The sequence below is a fragment of the Doryrhamphus excisus genome, linkage group LG7 (assembly GCF_037039965.1).
Source record: "Doryrhamphus excisus strain RoL-2023G ecotype Guam linkage group LG7, RoL_Dexc_Guam_v1.1, whole genome shotgun sequence".
NCBI classification, from domain to species: domain Eukaryota; kingdom Metazoa; phylum Chordata; class Actinopteri; order Syngnathiformes; family Syngnathidae; genus Doryrhamphus; species Doryrhamphus excisus.
Genome location: NC_136363.1, coordinates 20,239,955 through 20,259,270, shown reverse-complemented (window position 1 = coordinate 20,259,270; position 19,316 = coordinate 20,239,955). Strand labels below are relative to the sequence as shown.

Below are 19,316 nucleotides of genomic sequence, written 5' to 3'. Positions count from 1 at the left end.
TTTTGTGAGGTTTTTTTTTGTAGTAGTCATACAGCTGTGACTCACTAGCTCCCTCTGGTGTAGGGGAGAATTTTGTTCACTGCATGTTTCTTAAAGGGAGAGTCCTGCTCTTCAATGAGCAAAAAAATAAAATAAAAGGGACTTGTGAGACGGACTGGATGTAAATAAACAAGCGCTTGCCAAAGTTTGTAAATGCCACAAAGTGCTCGGCGTCTTTGTTTTTTTTAAACTATCAAAGATTTTTATTGTTAGAAAGCGATGTGTGTATGTGTGAGATGTGTTCCACTCAGTCAGAAAAAGACCCCTTTGACTGTGGGCTCCTCCAGTGGGTGAGGTGTGCAGGTGTGGGGGGGTTACAGCACCCCCTTTGTGAAAGGCAAGGCTGTGTGAAGTGAAGCATTCAGCTTTGTTCCACCCATTGGCCACAGTGGGCGTTTGGCGAGGGAGGAGGCCCGGGAAGGAGTGGAGAGTCTGCTTTTTTGGGCCGTGATGTTGCTGACATGTCACACTTTTATTATTTAAGAAAGACAAACGTAAACAAAGAAAGGCAGCAACTTATTTCCAATGATTTACATTTACAGTATAAAAAAGAAACAATGGTTTGGAATGGTGAATGGCGTCTTCAGTCGGGAGTGTAAAAATGTGGATATATTTTACCCGGAATGTCGTGTGGAGTAGAAATAGTTCAAGTTCTTCAAGTAGAACACCTTTCGAGCAATGGAGGAGTTAGGAATGTCCTAGCTAGGTGCTGTTGGCCTGCTCCTGCTCAAACAGCGCCATGGCGAGGTGGGAGCGCGACCCCAGCCCCTCCAGGTTGCTGAGGACGCAGCGATGGTAGATGTCCTCGCTGAAGCGCGGGTTGCACGCCCGTCGCACGTGCTTCTGAACCAGCGCCGGTTCCACGGCTCGGAAGACGTGCAGCCCGGAGTAGCGGACGAATATATCGTACACGTCCATGCTCTCCAGCATGTCCTCGTTGTCCAGGATATCGGCCGCCATCTTGGTGCGCGTGGTCATGTAGTCGGCGTTGTAGAAGCAGGCCTCGTCAAAGACGCGGCGGTCGAAGTGGCCGTCCCGCAGCGACTCTGAGGCAAAGGAGGAGGACGAGGCGGCGGAGGGCTGCTGGTCGCGGTAGACCACGGCCGGGCTGTACTCCTGGAAGTGGATGGGGAAGAAGACCTGCCAGCTGCTGATGGCGTTCATACGGCAGCGGTTCAGGAAGTCGGCGTTGACTTCGGTCCACACGCTGGCCAGAAAGAAGAGTGTGTCCACCGGGTGTTTTTTGGAGATGATGTCCATCAGCTTCACCTGTGAGGGAACCTCCGTCTTGACGCTGATCCAGGGGATCTTCACGTCGCCGTAGCGCTTCTCTACCTCACCGATCATGGCTTTGACGCCGGCAAACACGTCCGTTTGGCTGACGCGCTGGGCATCGAAGGGATCGTAGATGAAGAGGAAGGTGAGCAGGACGTTGTCGTGCGTGTCCAGCGTGTTCATCACGTACATGTCCAGGAAGTTGCCCACATAGTCCTGATCCTGGGCGGTGACGGGGAGTATGACCTGCACCCGCGTGGCCTCCGTCACGTAAGGCATGGGTATGATCTCCACGGCGCTCAGCGGCCGCAGCAGATTGACCCGCTTGGCGATGACCTGGCTGTGGCCCTTCTGGGTGTACGCCTCCAGCGCCAGATCCAGCACGTACTCCATGCCGCGCGTGGGGTCGAAACGCCGGTACCCGTTGAGCAGGCGCCTCTTTAGAAAGCGCAACTGAGGCTGGTAGCGCTCATTCAGGCGCTCCACGGCAATCTCCAGCACCGAGGCGACGTCGGCGCGGTCGGCGCCCCTCATCTCGCACTTGGGGGAACCGTCCACGCAGGAGTAGATGTGCTCCTCGGTGAAGTACTCCCAGTTGATCACCTCAAAGCGTGTTCTGGGTTTGAAGGGGGGGTTGATGCCCACCGGCCACGTGACGCCCGCCTTGCCCTCGGGTGTCAAGTCGCTCAGGTTGTTGATCTGCATCTAACGGGGCACACGGCATCATCATAGCATGTGGGCGTATCCCAGTATGAATTAGCTTAAATTCAGCACGCAAGCTAAATTAACGAAATACAAATATACAGCATCAATAATAACGCATTGTGGTATGTAATAGTCTACATTGGTCACTAGGGGGCAGTAATGTTACATTGTATTGATGCAACAATAGCCACACAGGAAGTACTTCTAATTATCTTCATTCATTCATTTTCTACCGCTTATCCTCACAAGGGTCGCGGGGATGCTGGAGCCTATCCCAGCTGTCTCGGGCGAGAGGCGGGGTACACCCTGGACTGGTGGCCAGCCAATCATAGGGCACATATAGACAAACAACCATTCACACTCACATTCATACCTATGGACAATTTGGAGTTGCTAATTAGCAATTAAGTTTCTGGAAAATATCAGTTCCCAACTAAAGATACATTATAAGCATAATTTCATTCACACCATTCATACTTAAGGACATTTTGGAGACGCAGATTAACAATTAAGTTTCTGGAAAATATCAGTTCCCAACTATAAGATACATTATAAGCATAATTTCATTCACACCATTCATACCTATGGACAATTTGGAGTCGCTAATTAACCTAGCATGTTTTTGGAATGTGGGAGGAAACCCACGCATGCACGGGGAGAACATGCAAACTCCACTCAGAGATGGCCGAGGGTGGAATTGAACCCTGGTCTCCTAACTGTGAGGTCTGCGCGCTCACCACTCGTCCGCCGAGCAGCCTCTGATGTTATGTCTCCTATTTAATAATACCAATGTAAAGGTGACTATAGGGGTGTTATTTCATGTCTACGGGTCTCTACTGATGTTTAGAAGGTTCCATGGTGTAATGGTCAGCACTCTGGACTCTGGTTCAAATCTCAGTGGAAAATTGATTGTTATATTGTTTGTTTTGTCTGCCATTTTGTTAGTGAAGTAATATTATTATTGTCGTTGAAAAAAAAAAAAAAAGTCAGGTTCCACCGAGATTTGAACTCGGATCGCTGGATTCAGAGTCCAGAGTGCTAACCATTACACCATGGAACCACACCCTCCCCCACTCGAAAGCACTGACCTGTATCTCCTGTATTTGCATGTAGGTCCATTCCAGTTCAATCTGGCTGAAGCGCTTGTGCAGGCGGTACATCAGATTGGGCTCCGACACCGGGTGGACGGTGAAGGCGTTTTTAAACCGCGTGCCGTCTTCACGCTCCGGATCAGCGTTTTTCCCCAGCTCAAAATAACGATACGTCATCTCCTGTGAAGAGAGGAAGTGCAAATTTCGGAGGTCTGCTTCCACAGTTTCATGAAACGTGGGTCCCTACCTGGTGGACCTCCACACAGCTGAGACCCAAGTAGTCGATGATGCAGCGACCCAGCCACTCGTCGGGTCTGACGCTGAGAATGTCGTTGCGACAGGAGTCGAGATGCGGCTGCAGACGCGCGAGCAGGCTGCGGGACAGCAGGTAGCCATACCCGCCGTGGCAGTAGCGCGCCTTCTCCTCGCCGCCGATGAACTCCTCCGCCCGGCCCATGTAGAGATCCTGTCCCGCGCTGAGGTGGCCCACCAGCTCGGCGAGACGCTGCGCCTGCATGTAGGTGTCGTCCTGGGCCAGCAGGAACCAGTCGTAGTCGGCGCCGTAGTGCTGGTGAAGATGCCGCACCGTCTCGTACATCAGCCACACGGGGCGGTCGTCACCGTGAGCCACCACCGCCATCCCGTGCGGCACCTTGGGGCTGCGCAGGCCCGTGAAGAAGAATGTGCGGTGGAAGTGGTGCGCCACCGTGCGGTTGACCGCCACCGCGAGCGTGTTGAGGGTCGCGCGGGAGGTCAGAACGCCCACCAGGAGGCGTTCTCTGATGCCCAGCTCTGTGTGGATGTAACGGGTCCTGCATGGAGAACATACGTAAGTTTGATTCCATGGTGTTCTTTACTTCTAGCAACAATAAATAATAATAATAATAATAAACATAAGTGTGAAATATTAGCTTTTAAAGGCTAGTGTCCCAATGAGGTGACCTGTGTTTCATCACAGGTCTTTGACGCATCCAGCTAGACACGTGACGTCACGTGACGACACCGCCACTTTGGCAAGTGTAAAAAAGACAATCAGAGCTCCACATCCACCTACCTCAGGACTTTCTTGTGCAGCTTGTTGGGGTCCTTGTTGTAGGGCACGATACGTGGCTGAAAGTCCTCCTCCCCGCCTGAGTCCCTCGAATCCCTCTGAGCATCCCCCCTGCCCAGGAAAAGTTTCCCGTTTCCCAGCTCGTCCCTGCAGGACTCCTCCGTGTCCCCCTGAGTCCAGGAGACCATAAGGAGGCTCAGGCTGCAGCCCAGAGACAGCCCCAGGATCAGGGGTAAAACAGGCCTGAACACGGCCAAAAACGATGAAACGCGCATGGCTGATTCAGTCTCGGTGGTCGATGTTGACAGTAATGATCTAGGAACTTAGGTGACGTACAATGGATCCAGTGATGCGCATTTTCTCACATCCATGCGACGTCAACAGTTATTATTTTCACCACTGTGCACACATGGTGCTAAAAAAGTGCATTTAAACCGCCATTAATAATTACAGTTATGTATTTTTTTAGACCTCTCTGTGTCTCTGACGGTCCCAACTGCTAATTAGCTTAAGTCAATTTTAGCTAGCTGCTAGCAACGTCTTGACTGAATTCGCCACAATTTTAAAACCTCACTCTTAATTCCATCGTCGATTAATTAACACAAAAACGAACGTTTTCGCCAGGAAAAGTTTTTTTTTTCTCTCCCCTCCATCTGGAAAGTAAACGCGACACGTCAAACAAGATGCTAACATGCTAAGCAGTAGCAATTGCTAATAAAGTATCGCTTTTGGATGCGCTTCCTCCAAAATCATCCCGGTAGAAACAAACATGTCATCCATTGGCGTCAACAAGGCGTCAAACTGGTCCGGTCCCGTGTCATCCATTTCTCCATCGTCCTTTCACTTCCTCCTTGAGTACATTTTTTTTTACCAGCAGCAGTTTCGTTCCTCCTCATCCCTGGCCCGGGTCGTCAACACCAAACAGATGGTACAGCATACAATATAAAAATATTTTATTTTATTATAATATTAAACTTAGTTAGTATGTGGAAAAAAATATGTGTATATTTAACTAGTATCTCCAAATTAGGAGTAAATATTCATGTCGCTGCAGAAAAGGGAGGGAACATTTATATTCCCCCGCCCCTTTGACCATATTTGGTCTGTCTGGCGGTCCATCCACCCGGTAAAGTGGACACGAGAACTCTGTGTGCTCCTTGTTTCTGTTATTTGTGAAATAAGGTAAGACCGTTCATGTCTGACAACAACAGCTACCCGGGCTAAAAAACGTCGACTTGTTTCTCTCGAAGTCGACGAAGCCGCGAATGAATTCGGCACGCGACAAATTCGTCACATTGCGAGCCGGTTAGCCCGGCCTTGCGTCACGTTAGCTTTAGCGCCTCAAGGCCTGCTATTTGTGAGTACCGTTAGCTTAGCTACAAGGCTAACAGAAGCTAAGCTCGGTCCGGGGAGAGTGTTTTATGTTATCAGTGAAAATGTGCCACTGCTGCGGTTTGCCAGGAGCTAAATCACGTAAGAAACTGTGTTGGCGGCTAGCTGCTAACGGCCATGCTAACCGGCTGCGTAGCTAGCATGGTGAGAACAACGTGCCGGCAGGTGGGACGGAGGGCTTCGTTTTTTTTTAAAGTCTGATTCTATTTAAGCTGCTGAGTCACTGTTTTGTTAAAAACTGTTTTATTTTTATTAGTAGTGATGGCAGGTGTCAAAACAACACGACAATGATGGCTTTGTCATGTTTCCTTGACAACATGGAGTCAGATTGTTGAGATTGTCTTTTGTGTTGTGGCCCAGCCCAGACATGCCTTCAGATTTAGCCAAAAAGAAGGCAGCGAAGAAGAAGGAAGCCGCCAAGGCCCGACAGCGCACTAAGAAACCCGACGAGGTGAACGATGACTGCGAACAACCAGAGACCCTGACCAATGGCGCCGTCAGCAACGGTGAGAAGCGGACATGTTTCCACGCCACCAACATGGCTTCTCAGTTCTGCCGGTGGTTCCACGTATTCGCCTTCTTCATCAGATATCGCCAGTTTGACCAAGGAGCTGGATGAGTTTGAACTCCGGAAAACGGAGGCCCGAGCGGTGACCGGCGTTCTGGCCTCGCACCCCAACAGCACCGACGTCCACATCAGCAGCCTCTCCCTGACGTTCCACGGTCAGGAGCTGCTGGCCGACACCAGCCTGGAGCTGAACTCGGGAAGACGCTACGGCCTCATCGGCCTGAACGGCACAGGTACGCTCGCGTGACTCGGCTTGGACGGTGGACATACCGTAGCCTGAGTGCAGTTCCTTGTCTCTCTTCCAGGCAAGTCCATGCTCCTATCGGCTATCGGACATCGTGAAATTCCCATTCCGGAGCACATAGATATTTACCACTTGACCCGGGAGATGGCGCCCAGCGAGAAGACGGCCCTGCAGTGCGTCATGGAGGTGGACGAGGAGAGGATCATGTTGGAGAAGGAGGCGGAGCGTCTTGCTCATGAAGACTGTACGGCAGCAAGGATTTGTTGATCGTAAGAAACGTAATCCGAAAAAACATGTTTCTCCTCTTTGTAGCGGAATGTGAGAAGCTCATGGAGCTGTACGAGCGTCTGGAGGAGCTGGACGCCGACAAGGCGGAGGTTCGAGCCTCTCGGATCCTCCACGGCTTGGGCTTCAGCACCACCATGCAGCAGAAGAAAATGAAGGACTTCAGCGGAGGGTGGAGGATGCGCGTTGCGCTAGCAAGGTGAGGGTGCGAGCTAACGCTAACACGGACTCCATCGTGTTTGGTTTTGTCTTTAATGTTCTCTCTGGTGGGGCAGAGCCCTCTTCATCAAACCTTTCATGTTGCTGCTGGACGAGCCCACCAACCACTTGGATCTGGACGCTTGCGTGTGGTTGGAGGAGGAGCTCAAATCGTAAGCACGCCGCCGAACACTAAGCAACCGCGCAGGCGGCCCAACATCTTCCCATATATCTTCTCAGATTCAGACGCATCCTCGTGCTCATCTCGCACTCGCAAGACTTCCTGAACGGCGTGTGCACCAACATCATCCACCTGCATCAGCGCAAACTCAAGTACTACACGGTGAGACGAGGAACCCGCGCATGTCGCCTCAATCTTGCAGGATCAGCGCTTGAAGGTCTTGTCTCATACATCTTCAGGGGAACTACGACCAGTATGTGAAGACCAGGGAGGAGCTGGAAGAGAACCAGATGAAGCGCTTCAACTGGGAGCAGGACCAGATAGCACACATGAAGGTACACACCGCTCTAAATATGGTTCTTAACAGGATTAGAGCCCTCTAGACATGAAGTAGCACCCCTATAGTCCTATAACCTGCATTAATTTTTTTTTTTTTTTTTAGAATTACATTGCCAGGTTCGGTCACGGCTCAGCCAAGCTGGCCCGACAAGCTCAGAGCAAAGAGAAGACGCTGCAGAAGATGGTGGCCTCAGGCCTGACTGAAAAAGTTGTGAATGACAAAGTAAGACGACGGCGACGACAACATTTGGGTTGGTGGTGTTCCTTTTCATCCTCACGGAAGTCCCGTTTTTCCCCTTTCTTCCCGCTCCAGACTCTGTCATTTTATTTTCCTCCCTGTGGGAAGATTCCTCCTCCTGTTATCATGGTTCAGAATGTGAGCTTCAAGTACAGTGACAATACGGTGAGTTCACTTTTGTGTTTTTTTTTGGCGTCTTTTAAACACGGTCCCGTCTCTCATTCCTCACCCTCTGCAGCCGCACATATATAAAAACCTGGAGTTCGGTATCGACTTGGACACACGGGTGGCGCTGGTGGGGCCCAATGGAGCAGGGAAGTCCACCCTGCTGAAGCTTCTCATGGGAGAGGTACTTCCTTGACGAGTGGCGAGTCCACCATGTTTGAAGCTGCTGTGATAAAAAAAAATAATAATAATAAAAAACCTGTTTTTTGTAGCTCCTCCCCACAGATGGTATGATCCGCAAACATTCTCACGTCAAGATCGGCAGATATCACCAGGTAGAACCACTACACATTTTGCTTTGGTGAAGCAGTCGCCTGATGTTCGTTTTTTTGTGTTCCAGCACCTGACAGAGCAGCTGGAGCTGGACCTCTCACCTCTGGAGTACATGATGAAGTGCTTCCCGGAGATCAAGGAGAAAGAGGAGATGAGGAAGATCATCGGCCGCTACGGTCTCACGGGGAAGCAGCAGGTTTGACTCGCATCTGTTCTCGACTTCTCACAAGCTTCTCGTACACACGCGTGTGTGTGACCAAAGCGGTGTGTGTCCCCGAAATCAGGTCAGTCCAATCCGAAACCTGTCAGACGGGCAAAAGTGCCGCGTGTGTTTCGCCTGGCTGGCGTGGCAGAACCCTCACATGCTCTTCCTGGACGAGCCCACCAATCACTTGGACATCGAGACCATCGACGCGCTGGCGGAAGCCATCAATGAGTTTGAGGGCGGAGTGATGCTCGTGAGCCACGACTTCCGGCTCATCCAGCAGGTTAGTGGCGTCTCCGTCACACTGGGGGTGGGGGAGGTGCATCCATAGCCTTTACTGGTCTTGTGTGTGCGTGCAGGTGGCTCAGGAGATCTGGGTGTGTGAGAAGCAGACCATCACAAAGTGGAACAGGGACATCTTGGCGTACAAGGAGCACTTGAAAACAAAGATCGAAAAGCAGCAAGCGCATGACATTTAAGGTGTTGATTAGCGTCTGGGAGGGGGGGTTGGGGGGGTTTCGCATCACAAATATTCCAAGCAGACCCGAAGCGATCATACGCATCTTTAAACACGTTGCTGTAATTTCATCAGTTTGACTGTGCTGCACCACACCACCTCACCACCACCACCAACCACCCCCCTTCCTCAGGCTGCACTCAAATTGGCTTATTCAGTACATCGTGGACCCACCCCACCCCACCCAATTGTGCTGTCATTACTTTTATTTCTCCCCCATGTTCTGTTAGCTTTTACGTCATATTTTATGATATTTAAAAGTTGACATTTTCTTTCTGTGTAAAAGGAGAATTCTACCTTATTTAACAATGTAATGCAATAAAGGATCTGAATAAACGGAACATGACAATGTATGCAGAGTTTATTCACCAAAAATGAAAAAAACAAGTTTGTAAGTAGCCTGTTAGCAGTGGGACTTGGTAACAGGAAGTGAGTGACAAAATGTCGCTAGATTGTCCTTTTTAGTAAAGGAAAAATCCGTCAACTAAAACAAAATTAGATCAACTAAGTCCTTGTTTTGATTACCAAACTAACAAAAGGTCATAAAATTACAAAGCATCTTAAACATTGAATTCAAATGTTTTATTTGATGATATGGGCTGCAGCCTCAACATGCTCAAGTGGCCACTACAGGTACTACAGCTTTATTAACTGTACACGTTGGGGGGGGGGCTGCTTAGATGAGCAACAGTGCAAATAGGAGTGTTTGTCGGTGGTAGAAGGTGCTACGGGGGCCGACAAGCGGCATGCTCAAGGAGGACGAGGGTGGGGGGGGTCCGACTTCAGTGATCTTGCCACTCGTCATCGGACACGTCGTCCAAGGGGATGACGCGGGTGTTGCTGGCGCGGATGCTGCTGATGTGCGTGGCTGTGAGGAGGCTGGCGATGCCCGACAGACTCACGCCGGTGCCGTCCAGGTTGACCTGAGTCAGACGCATCCGCATGAGGAACTTCACACCTGAGGAGAAAGCGGGGCCGTGTTGACTTGTTAACTGTCGATGACGACTTGATTCTCCCAGTTGAGATGGCTCACCGTGATCTGTGATTCGCGTGCGGCTGAGGTTCAGCTTTGTCAGCTGGTCGCAGTGAATAAGACCCCTCCGGACCACGTTGTCTCCCACCTGAGTGCTGGCTAACCCCAACACCTACGCAACACAAATGTTCATCAAATCCAGGTTGTGTATCAATTCCGCACCAATACATCACCGATGGTAAAGGTCACCTGGAGGTGTGGCAGGCAGGTGATGAGCGCCGCCACGCCTTGGCTTGTGACGGCCGTTCGGTCCAAGCAGAGCTCCTGCAGCTCCAGCAGGGGGCGTAGCGAGGTGAGCCCTGCGTCGGTCACCTGAGTGTTGCTCAGTGAAAGCTTCTTTAACCTACGTAAAGTAAATAAAATGGTCAAGTGCTAACCTCCATTTTAAAGTGTGTGTGTGTGTGTACCTGGTCATGGTGCAGAGCTGTTTGACTCCCTGGTCTGTAACTTGTGTGTAATCCGTCAGGTCGAGCTCAGAGAGCAGACGCAGCCTCGAGAGGAACGCCAGCCCGTTGTCGGTGACGGTGTGACGCCCCGGGAGGGTCAGCTGAGTTAACCGAAGCCCTGCCAGGATAGAAAATGGAATTGAACGCCAATTTTATCAGCAGGTACTAAACACAAGAGTCCCGTTCTCAAACCTGAGACGATCTGCAGGGCGTGGTTGCCGTCCGCCACGCGGATCCCTGCTAAGCTAAGTGACGTCAGGGTCGGGTGGTTCCCGAGTTGAGCTAGCGAGGCCTCCTCCACCCCGGTCCCGTCCAAGAAGAGCGTCTGCAGCCCCGTCAGGTGAGCCAAAGCTGACACATCGGCAACCTGGTGGGTTTTGAAACGTTAGCTGCTGATTGACACCTCGGGAGTCCTCGGAAGTGGGGTCCACCTTTGTCTGCTTGATGCTGAGGAGACGCAGCTGTGGGACGCAGCTGGGGAGCGCCGCCAGTGTGACTTCGCTGACCGCCGTCTGGTTGAGGCTGAGCTGAGAGAGGCAGGGCGGGGCCGACTGCAGGTAGAGCGTTATCCCCGCGTCCGTCACTTTGGTATGGTCCAGCGACAGCAGGCACAGGCTCTTTAGACCTAGCCGACAAACACCAATGTCTCACACCTTCGTACTTAGCATTAGCATTAGTTAGCATTTGGAGTGCAGAAATGGGACTTCACTCAGTATTTTGAGTTCATTAATGAACGAGTGGGGCGGCACGGTGGGCGAGTGGTGAGCACACAGAACTCACAGCTAGGAGGACCAGGGTTCGATTCCACCCTCGGCCATCTCTGTGTGGAGTTTGCATGTTCTCCCCGTGCATGCGTGGGGTTTTCTCCGGGTACTCCGGTTTCCTCCCACATTCCAAAAACATGCTAGGTTAATTGGCGACTCCAAATTAGGTATGAATGTGAGTGTGAATGGTTGTTTGTCTATATGTGCCCTGTGATTGGCTGGCCCCGCCTCTTGCCCTGGCCCCGCCTCTTGCCCCAAGACAGCTGGCATAGGCTCCAGCACACCCCCGCGACCCTTGTGAGGAAAAAGCGTTTGAAAATGAATGAATGAATAATGAATCTCTGTGTGGCGTTTTCATGTTCTACCCGTGCATGTGTGGGTTTTCTCCGGGTACTCTGGGTTTCCTCCCACATTCCAAAAAAACATGCTAGGTTAATTAGCGACTCCAAATTGTCCATAGGTATGAATGCGAGTTCACTGGTGCACTGGTGAACAGCGCCAGTTTGTGCACTTCCACACTTATGATGAGTATTTTTAGGTACACAAATTGAGACATAAGTAGCGTGCTTCCAAGTGTTATGTCATCTCAAATGGCTACCTGTTAGATACTGCAGACAAGAGTCGGTAAGTTTGGTGCAAGAGGCCAAGTTGAGGTGCTGGAGTTTGACCAGGCTGGATAAGATTGACAGCCCGGAGTCTGAATGGAAGACATAATAATAAAAAAGTGATCATGAATGGCGGATACAAATGTAGCAAAGTGGAAAGCTCCACCTACCGGTGATGAGAGGCGAGTTGACCAGACTGAGGTGCTTGAGCGCCGTGAAAGCTCGGAGCTGTCGCAGCAGCTCGTTGGTGGAGTACGGGTAGGAGTTGAGGGCAAACTTCTGCAGCGGGCAGCCGAAGAAGAGCTCCAGGTTGCGTGGGCGGAGGAGTCTCTCGTGAGCCATGTGGTTGAGAAGAAGCTCGGCCAGCTCGGGGGTCAGGCCGGCCAGGCTGCTGCTGTATTGCATGCTGGGGGCTGACACACGGAAACACGTTAACACACTCCGCCGCCGCACTGTGGGAAAAAAAAAAAACGGAAAACGTCGCTCTCACCGGTCATGAGGTGGACGGTGGCTCGTGTGGCCAAGGCACACAGAGAAGGAACGCTGGGGGTCTTGAAGGGTCTTTTTGGGGGTAACGGCTGTCCCCTTGAGGTGTGAGGGTCTTCTTGCTGTGCCGCTCGTTGGAGACGCTCCACCGCGGCCAGACCGGCGGCTACCGGCGCCACCTGACCTTCCGCTGCCTCCGGTTCAGCCGGCTCGTCCGCCGGAGGCTCCCTGACGAACACTGGAGTTAAAAACATCGTCCATACGAGTCACGTTGCATGGATGCCCACCTAAGTCGGTTGCCTTGCTGTGGCCAGTGGTGTCTGGACTCGAATCCGCCACGGTTCCTGTTCTCTGGGAAGAAGGGCAGCCTTGGCATTCCTGTCAAACACAGACACCATAAGAGCCAAGGAAACGGGGCAATAATATTCCTGAATCTTTGTTACACGGTGTAATGGTTAGCGCGCAGACCTCAGAGCTAGGAGACCAGGGTTCAATTCCACCCTCGGCCATCTCTGTGTGGAGTTTGCATGTTCTCCCCGTGTGCATGCGTGGGCTTTCTCCGGGTACTCCGGTTTCCTCCCACATTCCAAAAACATGCTAGGTTAATTAGCGACTCCAAAATTGTCCATAGGTATGAATGTGAGTGTGAATGGTTGTTTGTCTATATGTGCCCTGTGATTGGCTGGCGACCAGTCCGGGGTGTACCCCGCCTCTCGCCCGAAGACAGCACCCCCGCGACCCTTGTGAGGATAAGCGGTAGAAAATGAATGAATGGTACACGCGTGTAAAAGGAGAGGCGAAGTGCTCTTGGGAAAAAAAAAATGGTACCGTTAAGCATGTATGGCACTTCACCCTCCTCTTCATCTTCTTCCTCTTCCAGTTCCGCGATGGCAGCTTCCTCAGGATTGCCGGGAGCTAATCTTTGGCCACGCCCTGTTTAACAGCCCCCATGTTAGTCGCTTTGTCGCCGCAACGACCCCAAATCTAATTGAACTTTGACTGACCCCAAAAGTGAGACGGTCCAGGCAGAGGAGCACCTCCAGGGATCCCTGCTAAGTTCACAGCCTCATCCCATATTTGGTTAGGAAGTGGGGGCGGTATGACAATGTCAGCCCCCTCCTGGTCGGGGACGCTCACTGCAGGCTGCACCTCAGAGGGTGCCTGCGGTTCCAGCGATTCCTGAGGGGTGTCTGGTGGGGTTGTTTGAATACACAGAGCGGCGTTGGGCGTGAGGCCGAGGGAGCGCAGCGAGCAAGCCAGCTCCGCCTCGCCAAAGCGTTTACGTGGGAACCCCTGGAGGAGAGAGAAGGTGGGGAGGGAGGGGTGACGTCCGGTGATATGCTCCACTACGCTGCGCAGAGGGGCGTCAGCTGGAAAGCGTTCGCGCATGGACTCACCGGACGGCAGGCGAATCTGCACAAAGGGGAGAACTTTAAATTTGACAGGGGGGGGGGCGCGGGGGTCTACCTCGTAGGCTTGAAGCCAACGTCACAGCCTCACCATGAGGACACAGTTGTTGTCCGCATTAGTCTCAACCTTTCCTCCTAGCTTTTGGCCCAGCCCGCCATTGGGAGGAGACACCTCTGTCGCGGGACCGCTGTGGATCTTCTTCTCCTGTAAACTCCTGCGGTCCTCAGCGATGCGCTTTAGCACCAACTCTCGCTCCTGGAAAACAAAAACCCAGAGATGTTCTCTTCAGAAATGTGTTTTTTTTTTTGGGTGGTACTTTGTGTACTGACCTGTTTCTTCTGTCTCCTCTCCGCTCTGGCCGCCTGAGCCACAAGTTGCCTCTGCTGCTCTTCAAAGTCACTTTTGTCCGCCTTGAGGCGCGACTCCAGCGGCGGCAGTTCTCGGGACGACGTTGGCATCAGAGCTAAAGAGCCGCTTGCTGTGGGAACAGAATGTTTGACTGTTAGGTGGAGTCATTATCTTCTAGACTTCTCATTTTAGTCCAAAAATCAAGATTAAACTATTCAAATTCCAACAATACACATGAATATCGATATCAACAAATCAATATCCCAACCAAGATAGCTTGACGTTGACATAATCTTCCGATTTCAGATCAACATTTGCAATAAAAGTGCCAGTTTTAATTATGAACACTAGTTTGGTGCCATACCTTGGCAGTCAGCATCAGGCGTACATGACTCAGACGTGCTCGCCGACTCTTTCGGTGGGTTAAATGCCGAAAAAGCCGCCTCGGCCGGCTGCGTCGACTGCTTGAACAACTGGTGTCGAGGATGATCGTGACCTTGCAGGAGCCTGTCAAGACACAAAGGGACGGTCTTTTGCTGATTAATGTGAAACTCAAAAATGGACAAACTGTACAGGAGATGTGAACTCACCACTCGGCCGCCTCCATCACAGAAAAATGGCCAGCCTGCATAGCTGCTTGGATCTGCTCCTCTGTGAAGCCCATTTCGGCAAGCGTGTGGAATAACTCCCCAATTGTCTGCAACACACACACACAAAAATATGTTAAATATTATTATTGTATGCATAATAATTGAGTACAAAATGTGTAACAATTCATTTTTAAAATATAATGCTAACTATGCTGGATATACTTGGCAACCAAACTTGTATAATAAACTGATAATAGCTCAAACATAATGCATTATTAAGTAATACGAATCCAAATAATGGTATTTGTCCAATTTATGTGTGTCTTATCGCACTTTAGTCTTAAAGAAGGCTTTCAACTATTTAATCTCAGCTGGAGCAGTTTCAACTGCTCACTTTACAACTGTTCAAAGTGTCGGTTGCTAATTATGCGCCTCCGTCGAGCTAAAACTAAACTTAAATCAAATTTAAATGAAAAAAAAAGTGAACATATGCGACGTTGGCCTCATGTGCTGTTGTTGCGTCTGTCAAAGGCGTTAGCATAACAACTAGCAGGTAGCCATCGCCGATGCTAACGGACTTAGCAAGCTAACATCCTCGCGCTACTCGACGTCACTTTACAACAGTTGGCGAATTATTTGAAAAGCTTACCAGGGAGCTAGAAGAGCTCATGTCAGCGTTTCTTCTTTCAACCAAGGGCGAGTTAAAGGGGAAAGGGAAATTAAACCAACAACTTTGTTCGACTTCCTGCTTGGCTTTAATCGCAGCCCGGCTATTGCTAGCAGCACGAGTGGAGCGCACGAGTGACCTCCCCCTTTGATTGACAGGAGGACAACAACAGTAACCAGCCAGACTGACGACACTGCACACTTCAAATCCGCAAATAATGCACACGGCACTCACTTTGATTGTCAAAGCACTGCTATATGACGACATCCACTGCTTGTATGGATAGACTTGTGTCAGAGCTGCGAAGCAGATCACTTCAAATCCATACACCGTACATATTCATACATTATACACTATTTGTAATGCAAGCTGTGACATGTTACTTGTATTAAGATGACATGGTCAACAGCGCCGAGAGCTCAAATCGTCACCACCACCAGGGGGCGCTCCATTCGTGGCTAACGAAATAGTGCACCCAGCCACCTTCTTTTAATTGCTACTGGTATGTACATTATTGTCTTACTTAACTTATGCTGTAATTCGTTTCTTTAATTTCATATCTTGCGCAATTTTATTATTATCTATATTCTTAATTTGTAATCATTTTTAACCATTTTACCACTCTATGAAAACGGCATTGGCCACCACCAGGGGGCGCTTCACTCGTGGCTAACGGTTTCAACAGAGTGGAGTACGCTATGGAAGGGGGCGGAGCTAGGCGTACACTATATAAATAAAGTCAAAATGGAATTACAGCATAAGTGAAGTAATACAATAAAGTAAATATCAATACAAGTTAAACGGAGGTGGCTGAGTGCACTATTTCAATGGTTAGCCACGGGTGTAGCGCCCCCTGGTGGTGGCTAATGCCGTGGTTAACCACTAGCCACGATTTGATCTCGGTGTCTCTCGTTATGGTGCTTGTAAATATTTGAACATGATCTAAATAAACCGTGTTTGATTTATTGCATGAGTGTTAATGTCTAATTGATTATTTCATATATAACTATGGATAATCCTAATCCTCATCAAATCATAAGACAAAGAACTTTATAGTATCCGAACTAATGTCGTAGCTATCCATTAGGTAATATTTAATAAGGTTTTCTATTTAATGTGAAGGTCATGGCATCATCCAACGGTACCGGCCCCTCCCTCAAATCTTCAGAATTATGAAGCATCCTTTACGCATGCGCATGTAGTGCAGCACTCAGATAAACCAGTGATAAAGTTGCCGAAACCACCAAAGCATAACCGCAACTGGGAGTGATATTTTCAAAACAAAGCATTCAAAAGAAAAAAATATATTCTTGTAAGATTTTAGTGCTGTAAATCATGGTCTCTTCATCACTTCATAATTCGTATTTGCGATTGATATCAAGAATTTACATTATTTACACAGCTCATATCCACACACCCTCGAGTTAAGACTTTTAATTTTTACCCACTGACCGGAAGCAGAGTGCACTTTATAGCGCTTGTTTGACACCGGTTGAGCCAAGTCATCCAGCGGCGAGAGTTTGAGGTGAGTACCAGGTGACGCCGTGGACATCCCTGTCATTGTACTGGGTTATTTAACCGTAGTGGCTTTAATTTATCAGGCCTTTTGTTTTGTTGACACTCGTAAACTGACTTTATGCTACAATTACGTGGAGCACCATGTGGATAAGTTATTTTCCCACTCGAGGGGACTAGTGTTGACACTTGACTGCCCACACGCGCACACACACATACACTCACAATGGATGACTTCGCTTGGATTTTTGGCTTTTTAATACTTGATAATGTCCACAAGCCTTTATGTCCATTAATGTTATTGTTATATTACAATGGCTTGAGGCGAGTAGAGTTTCTTTTTCATGGGAATATTATGGGATAAGTGTCATAACACATTCCCAATAAGCTAGCCATTGACCAGTTAGCTATAATGCTATAAGATAGCCGTCGTGAATTATTATTGTTGTTATTAATAGCAATTCAAGTTTAACGTTTGTGTGATGGAAAGAGGCAAACTAGAAGAGTGTTCATTTAATTAATTTCTCAAACTCAAAGTGGGCTGATAGATACAAATATCGATACTCGTGTAGTATCAATATCGCATTGATACTAACGTGATGAACTGATATTTTTCAGTTTAACTGTGTCGTGGATTGTCACAGCACTAAAATAATGTAACCACCAACCTTACTAAGTCAGCATGACTCAGAAAAGAACGTTCCCAACATTAATCAATAGTGTCAAAATTCAGCAGGGAGGCACAAATGAAGTCACATGACCAAAAAGATGTCAGGATGCAGCTGAGGACCGGATGTCTGGTTTTGCTGACTCATGCGCCCATAAGGTGACTTTAGCAGTCAAGTGTAGACTGCATTGAATAAGACGTAGGAGCACAGCGGAATCACAATGAAGCGCCTGACCTTCAAGCCTTGGACCGCCTTTGAATGCCTCATTCAAACCAGGTCTTATCTTGGTGATCGGCTTCTATGTGTTTCTTTTGGGCTCGGTGCAATCTTGTCAAACACACACCGTGTGAACGGATTTGTCCCAAGTGGAGTGAATATCTGTGCATTCCTGCAGGAAATTGCTTGTTCATGCAAGAAAACAAAACCACGCAGGGGGGGAAAATGTTTGATTATGCGAGTTATTTGTGTGTGTGTGTTCGTTTGACCTGATAAACCTCATAGGATTTGGTGTGTAAACATATAAATCCATATCAAATCTGAATCAAACCAGGAATAAGCTTTTATATGAAGATTGTAAAGTGAATAATTGTCTGATTTGCTTTGTTGTTATCCCCTAAGTGATGTCCAAAGAGCCTTTAGGACTGGGGTGTCTGATGTTTTTCCATCAGAAGTCACTTACATAAAAATCAAAGCTTGTAATTTAGGGTGCAAAGGATATGAAACCATAAAAATGATTAATGTGATATATTATGAAACACGACAGTCAAGAAGAAATAATGAAATATGTACATTTTCATTTAAGTTAGTTGTTTGTTTATGTTTTTGGTTTGGGATAATTTCTGTGTTTGTAGTGGATAGACTGCCTTGTTTGTATAAAAAGCAGTAAAAAATGTTAAAAAATATATCTACTATATAATATATTTTCTAAAAATGATATTCCTATGTGCTGCGAGGCAAAAAAAAAAAAAAGCCCCCGGGATGCACTCTGGGAATGTCTTCTTTCATTTGACATTGGGATGAGATTTAAGCCCTTACCTTTTGGGGGGAGTTAGCGGGAGCCTTCTATGTCTGATTTTCTCACGAGTGTAAATGCAATTATGTATTACTCGCCATAACAACCACACCGACTGTGAGAACACTCACCTTGTGTACAGTCGCTGCAACCCGAGCAGCCTCGCTGGGATGAGTGTACGAGTGCTACGCTGCACAAAAGGCCGTATTGTTGACTTCAATTGGGAAGTAATAATCAAAGTAGTATGAATAACCCCTATGATAGGAGCTATTGATTCGCGGTCGGCTGTTCGGACGTGACGTGGAATTCTTGAATTATTGACCCCAAGTAATCACAACTTTGGTGACTTTGTTGTAAGTGCGGAAAGACTCCTCTAGTTCTACTCAGTGGTAAAAAAAAAAGGTAGATTGCTTTTCCTTTTCTGGTGAAAACAACAATGAGTCAGCATTTATATTTGTCGTTATGTTAGCATCCATGTCTCCGGAGCCCTTAAATCCCTCTGCACCCCCAGACAGGTGCCGTCTTAGCCCTAAGCACAGACGCTGCCAATCCCAGCCTAGTGATGGTACCGCGGGCCAAACAAAGACGGCCAAACATTGAGCGAGTGCAGCTGTTAGTGGACACGTTCCAACAAGATGTGCCGGACCGGACCGAACACTTAGTCGAGTTATCAAGCGGCATAGACCACAGGGGGGCTATTTAAAGCGAGCGCTGTCATCATTACATACTGTACACCAGTGGGTCACACAAGGGGGATTTGTGAGTTTTTGAAGGAAAATATGTTGGGACACGAACCACTTAGGTTGGTGACAAATGCGGAGTGGGACACTGGGACAGGTTAAGACCACACGGCCATTAGGTCACACCTTTTCCACCATGCTTGGGTCACTTGCATGAGGCTATTTTCAGCAACCTGTCGGGATGGAGGAAAGCCCCAGACTTGGAC

At 48.9% G+C, this 19,316-nt stretch overlaps 3 protein-coding genes and 1 non-coding gene across 5 annotated transcripts; 1 reads left to right on the top strand and 3 right to left on the bottom strand.

Annotated features, from left to right (window-relative positions):
* Positions 1-496: 496 nt before the first annotated feature.
* Positions 497-5,094, bottom strand: chpf2 (chondroitin polymerizing factor 2). The gene is made up of 4 exons (XM_058060760.2): positions 4,165-5,094; positions 3,358-3,922; positions 3,108-3,290; positions 497-2,019 (listed from the first exon to the last, which is right to left on the bottom strand). The coding sequence occupies exons 1-4, from the start codon at positions 4,434-4,436 to the stop codon at positions 742-744; spliced, it is 2,298 nt and encodes a 765-aa protein (XP_057916743.2). The 5' UTR covers positions 4,437-5,094; the 3' UTR covers positions 497-741.
* trnaq-cug (transfer RNA glutamine (anticodon CUG)) lies at positions 3,008-3,079 on the bottom strand. Its single transcript has one exon. It is a non-coding gene; the product is annotated as a tRNA-Gln (tRNA).
* Positions 5,095-5,228: 134 nt separating the features above from the next.
* On the top strand, positions 5,229-9,167 carry abcf2b (ATP-binding cassette, sub-family F (GCN20), member 2b). 2 transcript variants are annotated; one of them, XM_058060761.2, is made up of 15 exons: positions 5,229-5,343; positions 5,914-6,059; positions 6,142-6,354; positions 6,427-6,609; positions 6,678-6,849; positions 6,926-7,021; positions 7,089-7,191; positions 7,269-7,364; positions 7,472-7,591; positions 7,682-7,771; positions 7,845-7,955; positions 8,044-8,106; positions 8,172-8,300; positions 8,389-8,592; positions 8,669-9,167. In XM_058060761.2, the coding sequence occupies exons 2-15, from the start codon at positions 5,921-5,923 to the stop codon at positions 8,786-8,788; spliced, it is 1,839 nt and encodes a 612-aa protein (XP_057916744.2). In that variant the 5' UTR covers positions 5,229-5,343; positions 5,914-5,920; the 3' UTR covers positions 8,789-9,167. The 2 variants fall into 2 exon arrangements, with proteins under 2 accessions (XP_057916744.2, XP_057916745.2); XM_058060762.2 differs by lacking the exon at positions 5,229-5,343 and adding an exon at positions 5,401-5,518.
* On the bottom strand, positions 9,158-15,364 carry LOC131109118 (uncharacterized). The gene is made up of 17 exons (XM_058060758.2): positions 15,158-15,364; positions 14,509-14,615; positions 14,283-14,425; positions 13,900-14,048; positions 13,661-13,825; positions 13,165-13,573; positions 12,989-13,093; positions 12,448-12,538; positions 12,165-12,388; positions 11,845-12,087; positions 11,668-11,766; positions 10,737-10,930; positions 10,498-10,672; positions 10,267-10,423; positions 10,049-10,202; positions 9,860-9,971; positions 9,158-9,784 (listed from the first exon to the last, which is right to left on the bottom strand). The coding sequence occupies exons 1-17, from the start codon at positions 15,176-15,178 to the stop codon at positions 9,609-9,611; spliced, it is 2,724 nt and encodes a 907-aa protein (XP_057916741.2). The 5' UTR covers positions 15,179-15,364; the 3' UTR covers positions 9,158-9,608.
* Positions 15,365-19,316: the final 3,952 nt, after the last annotated feature.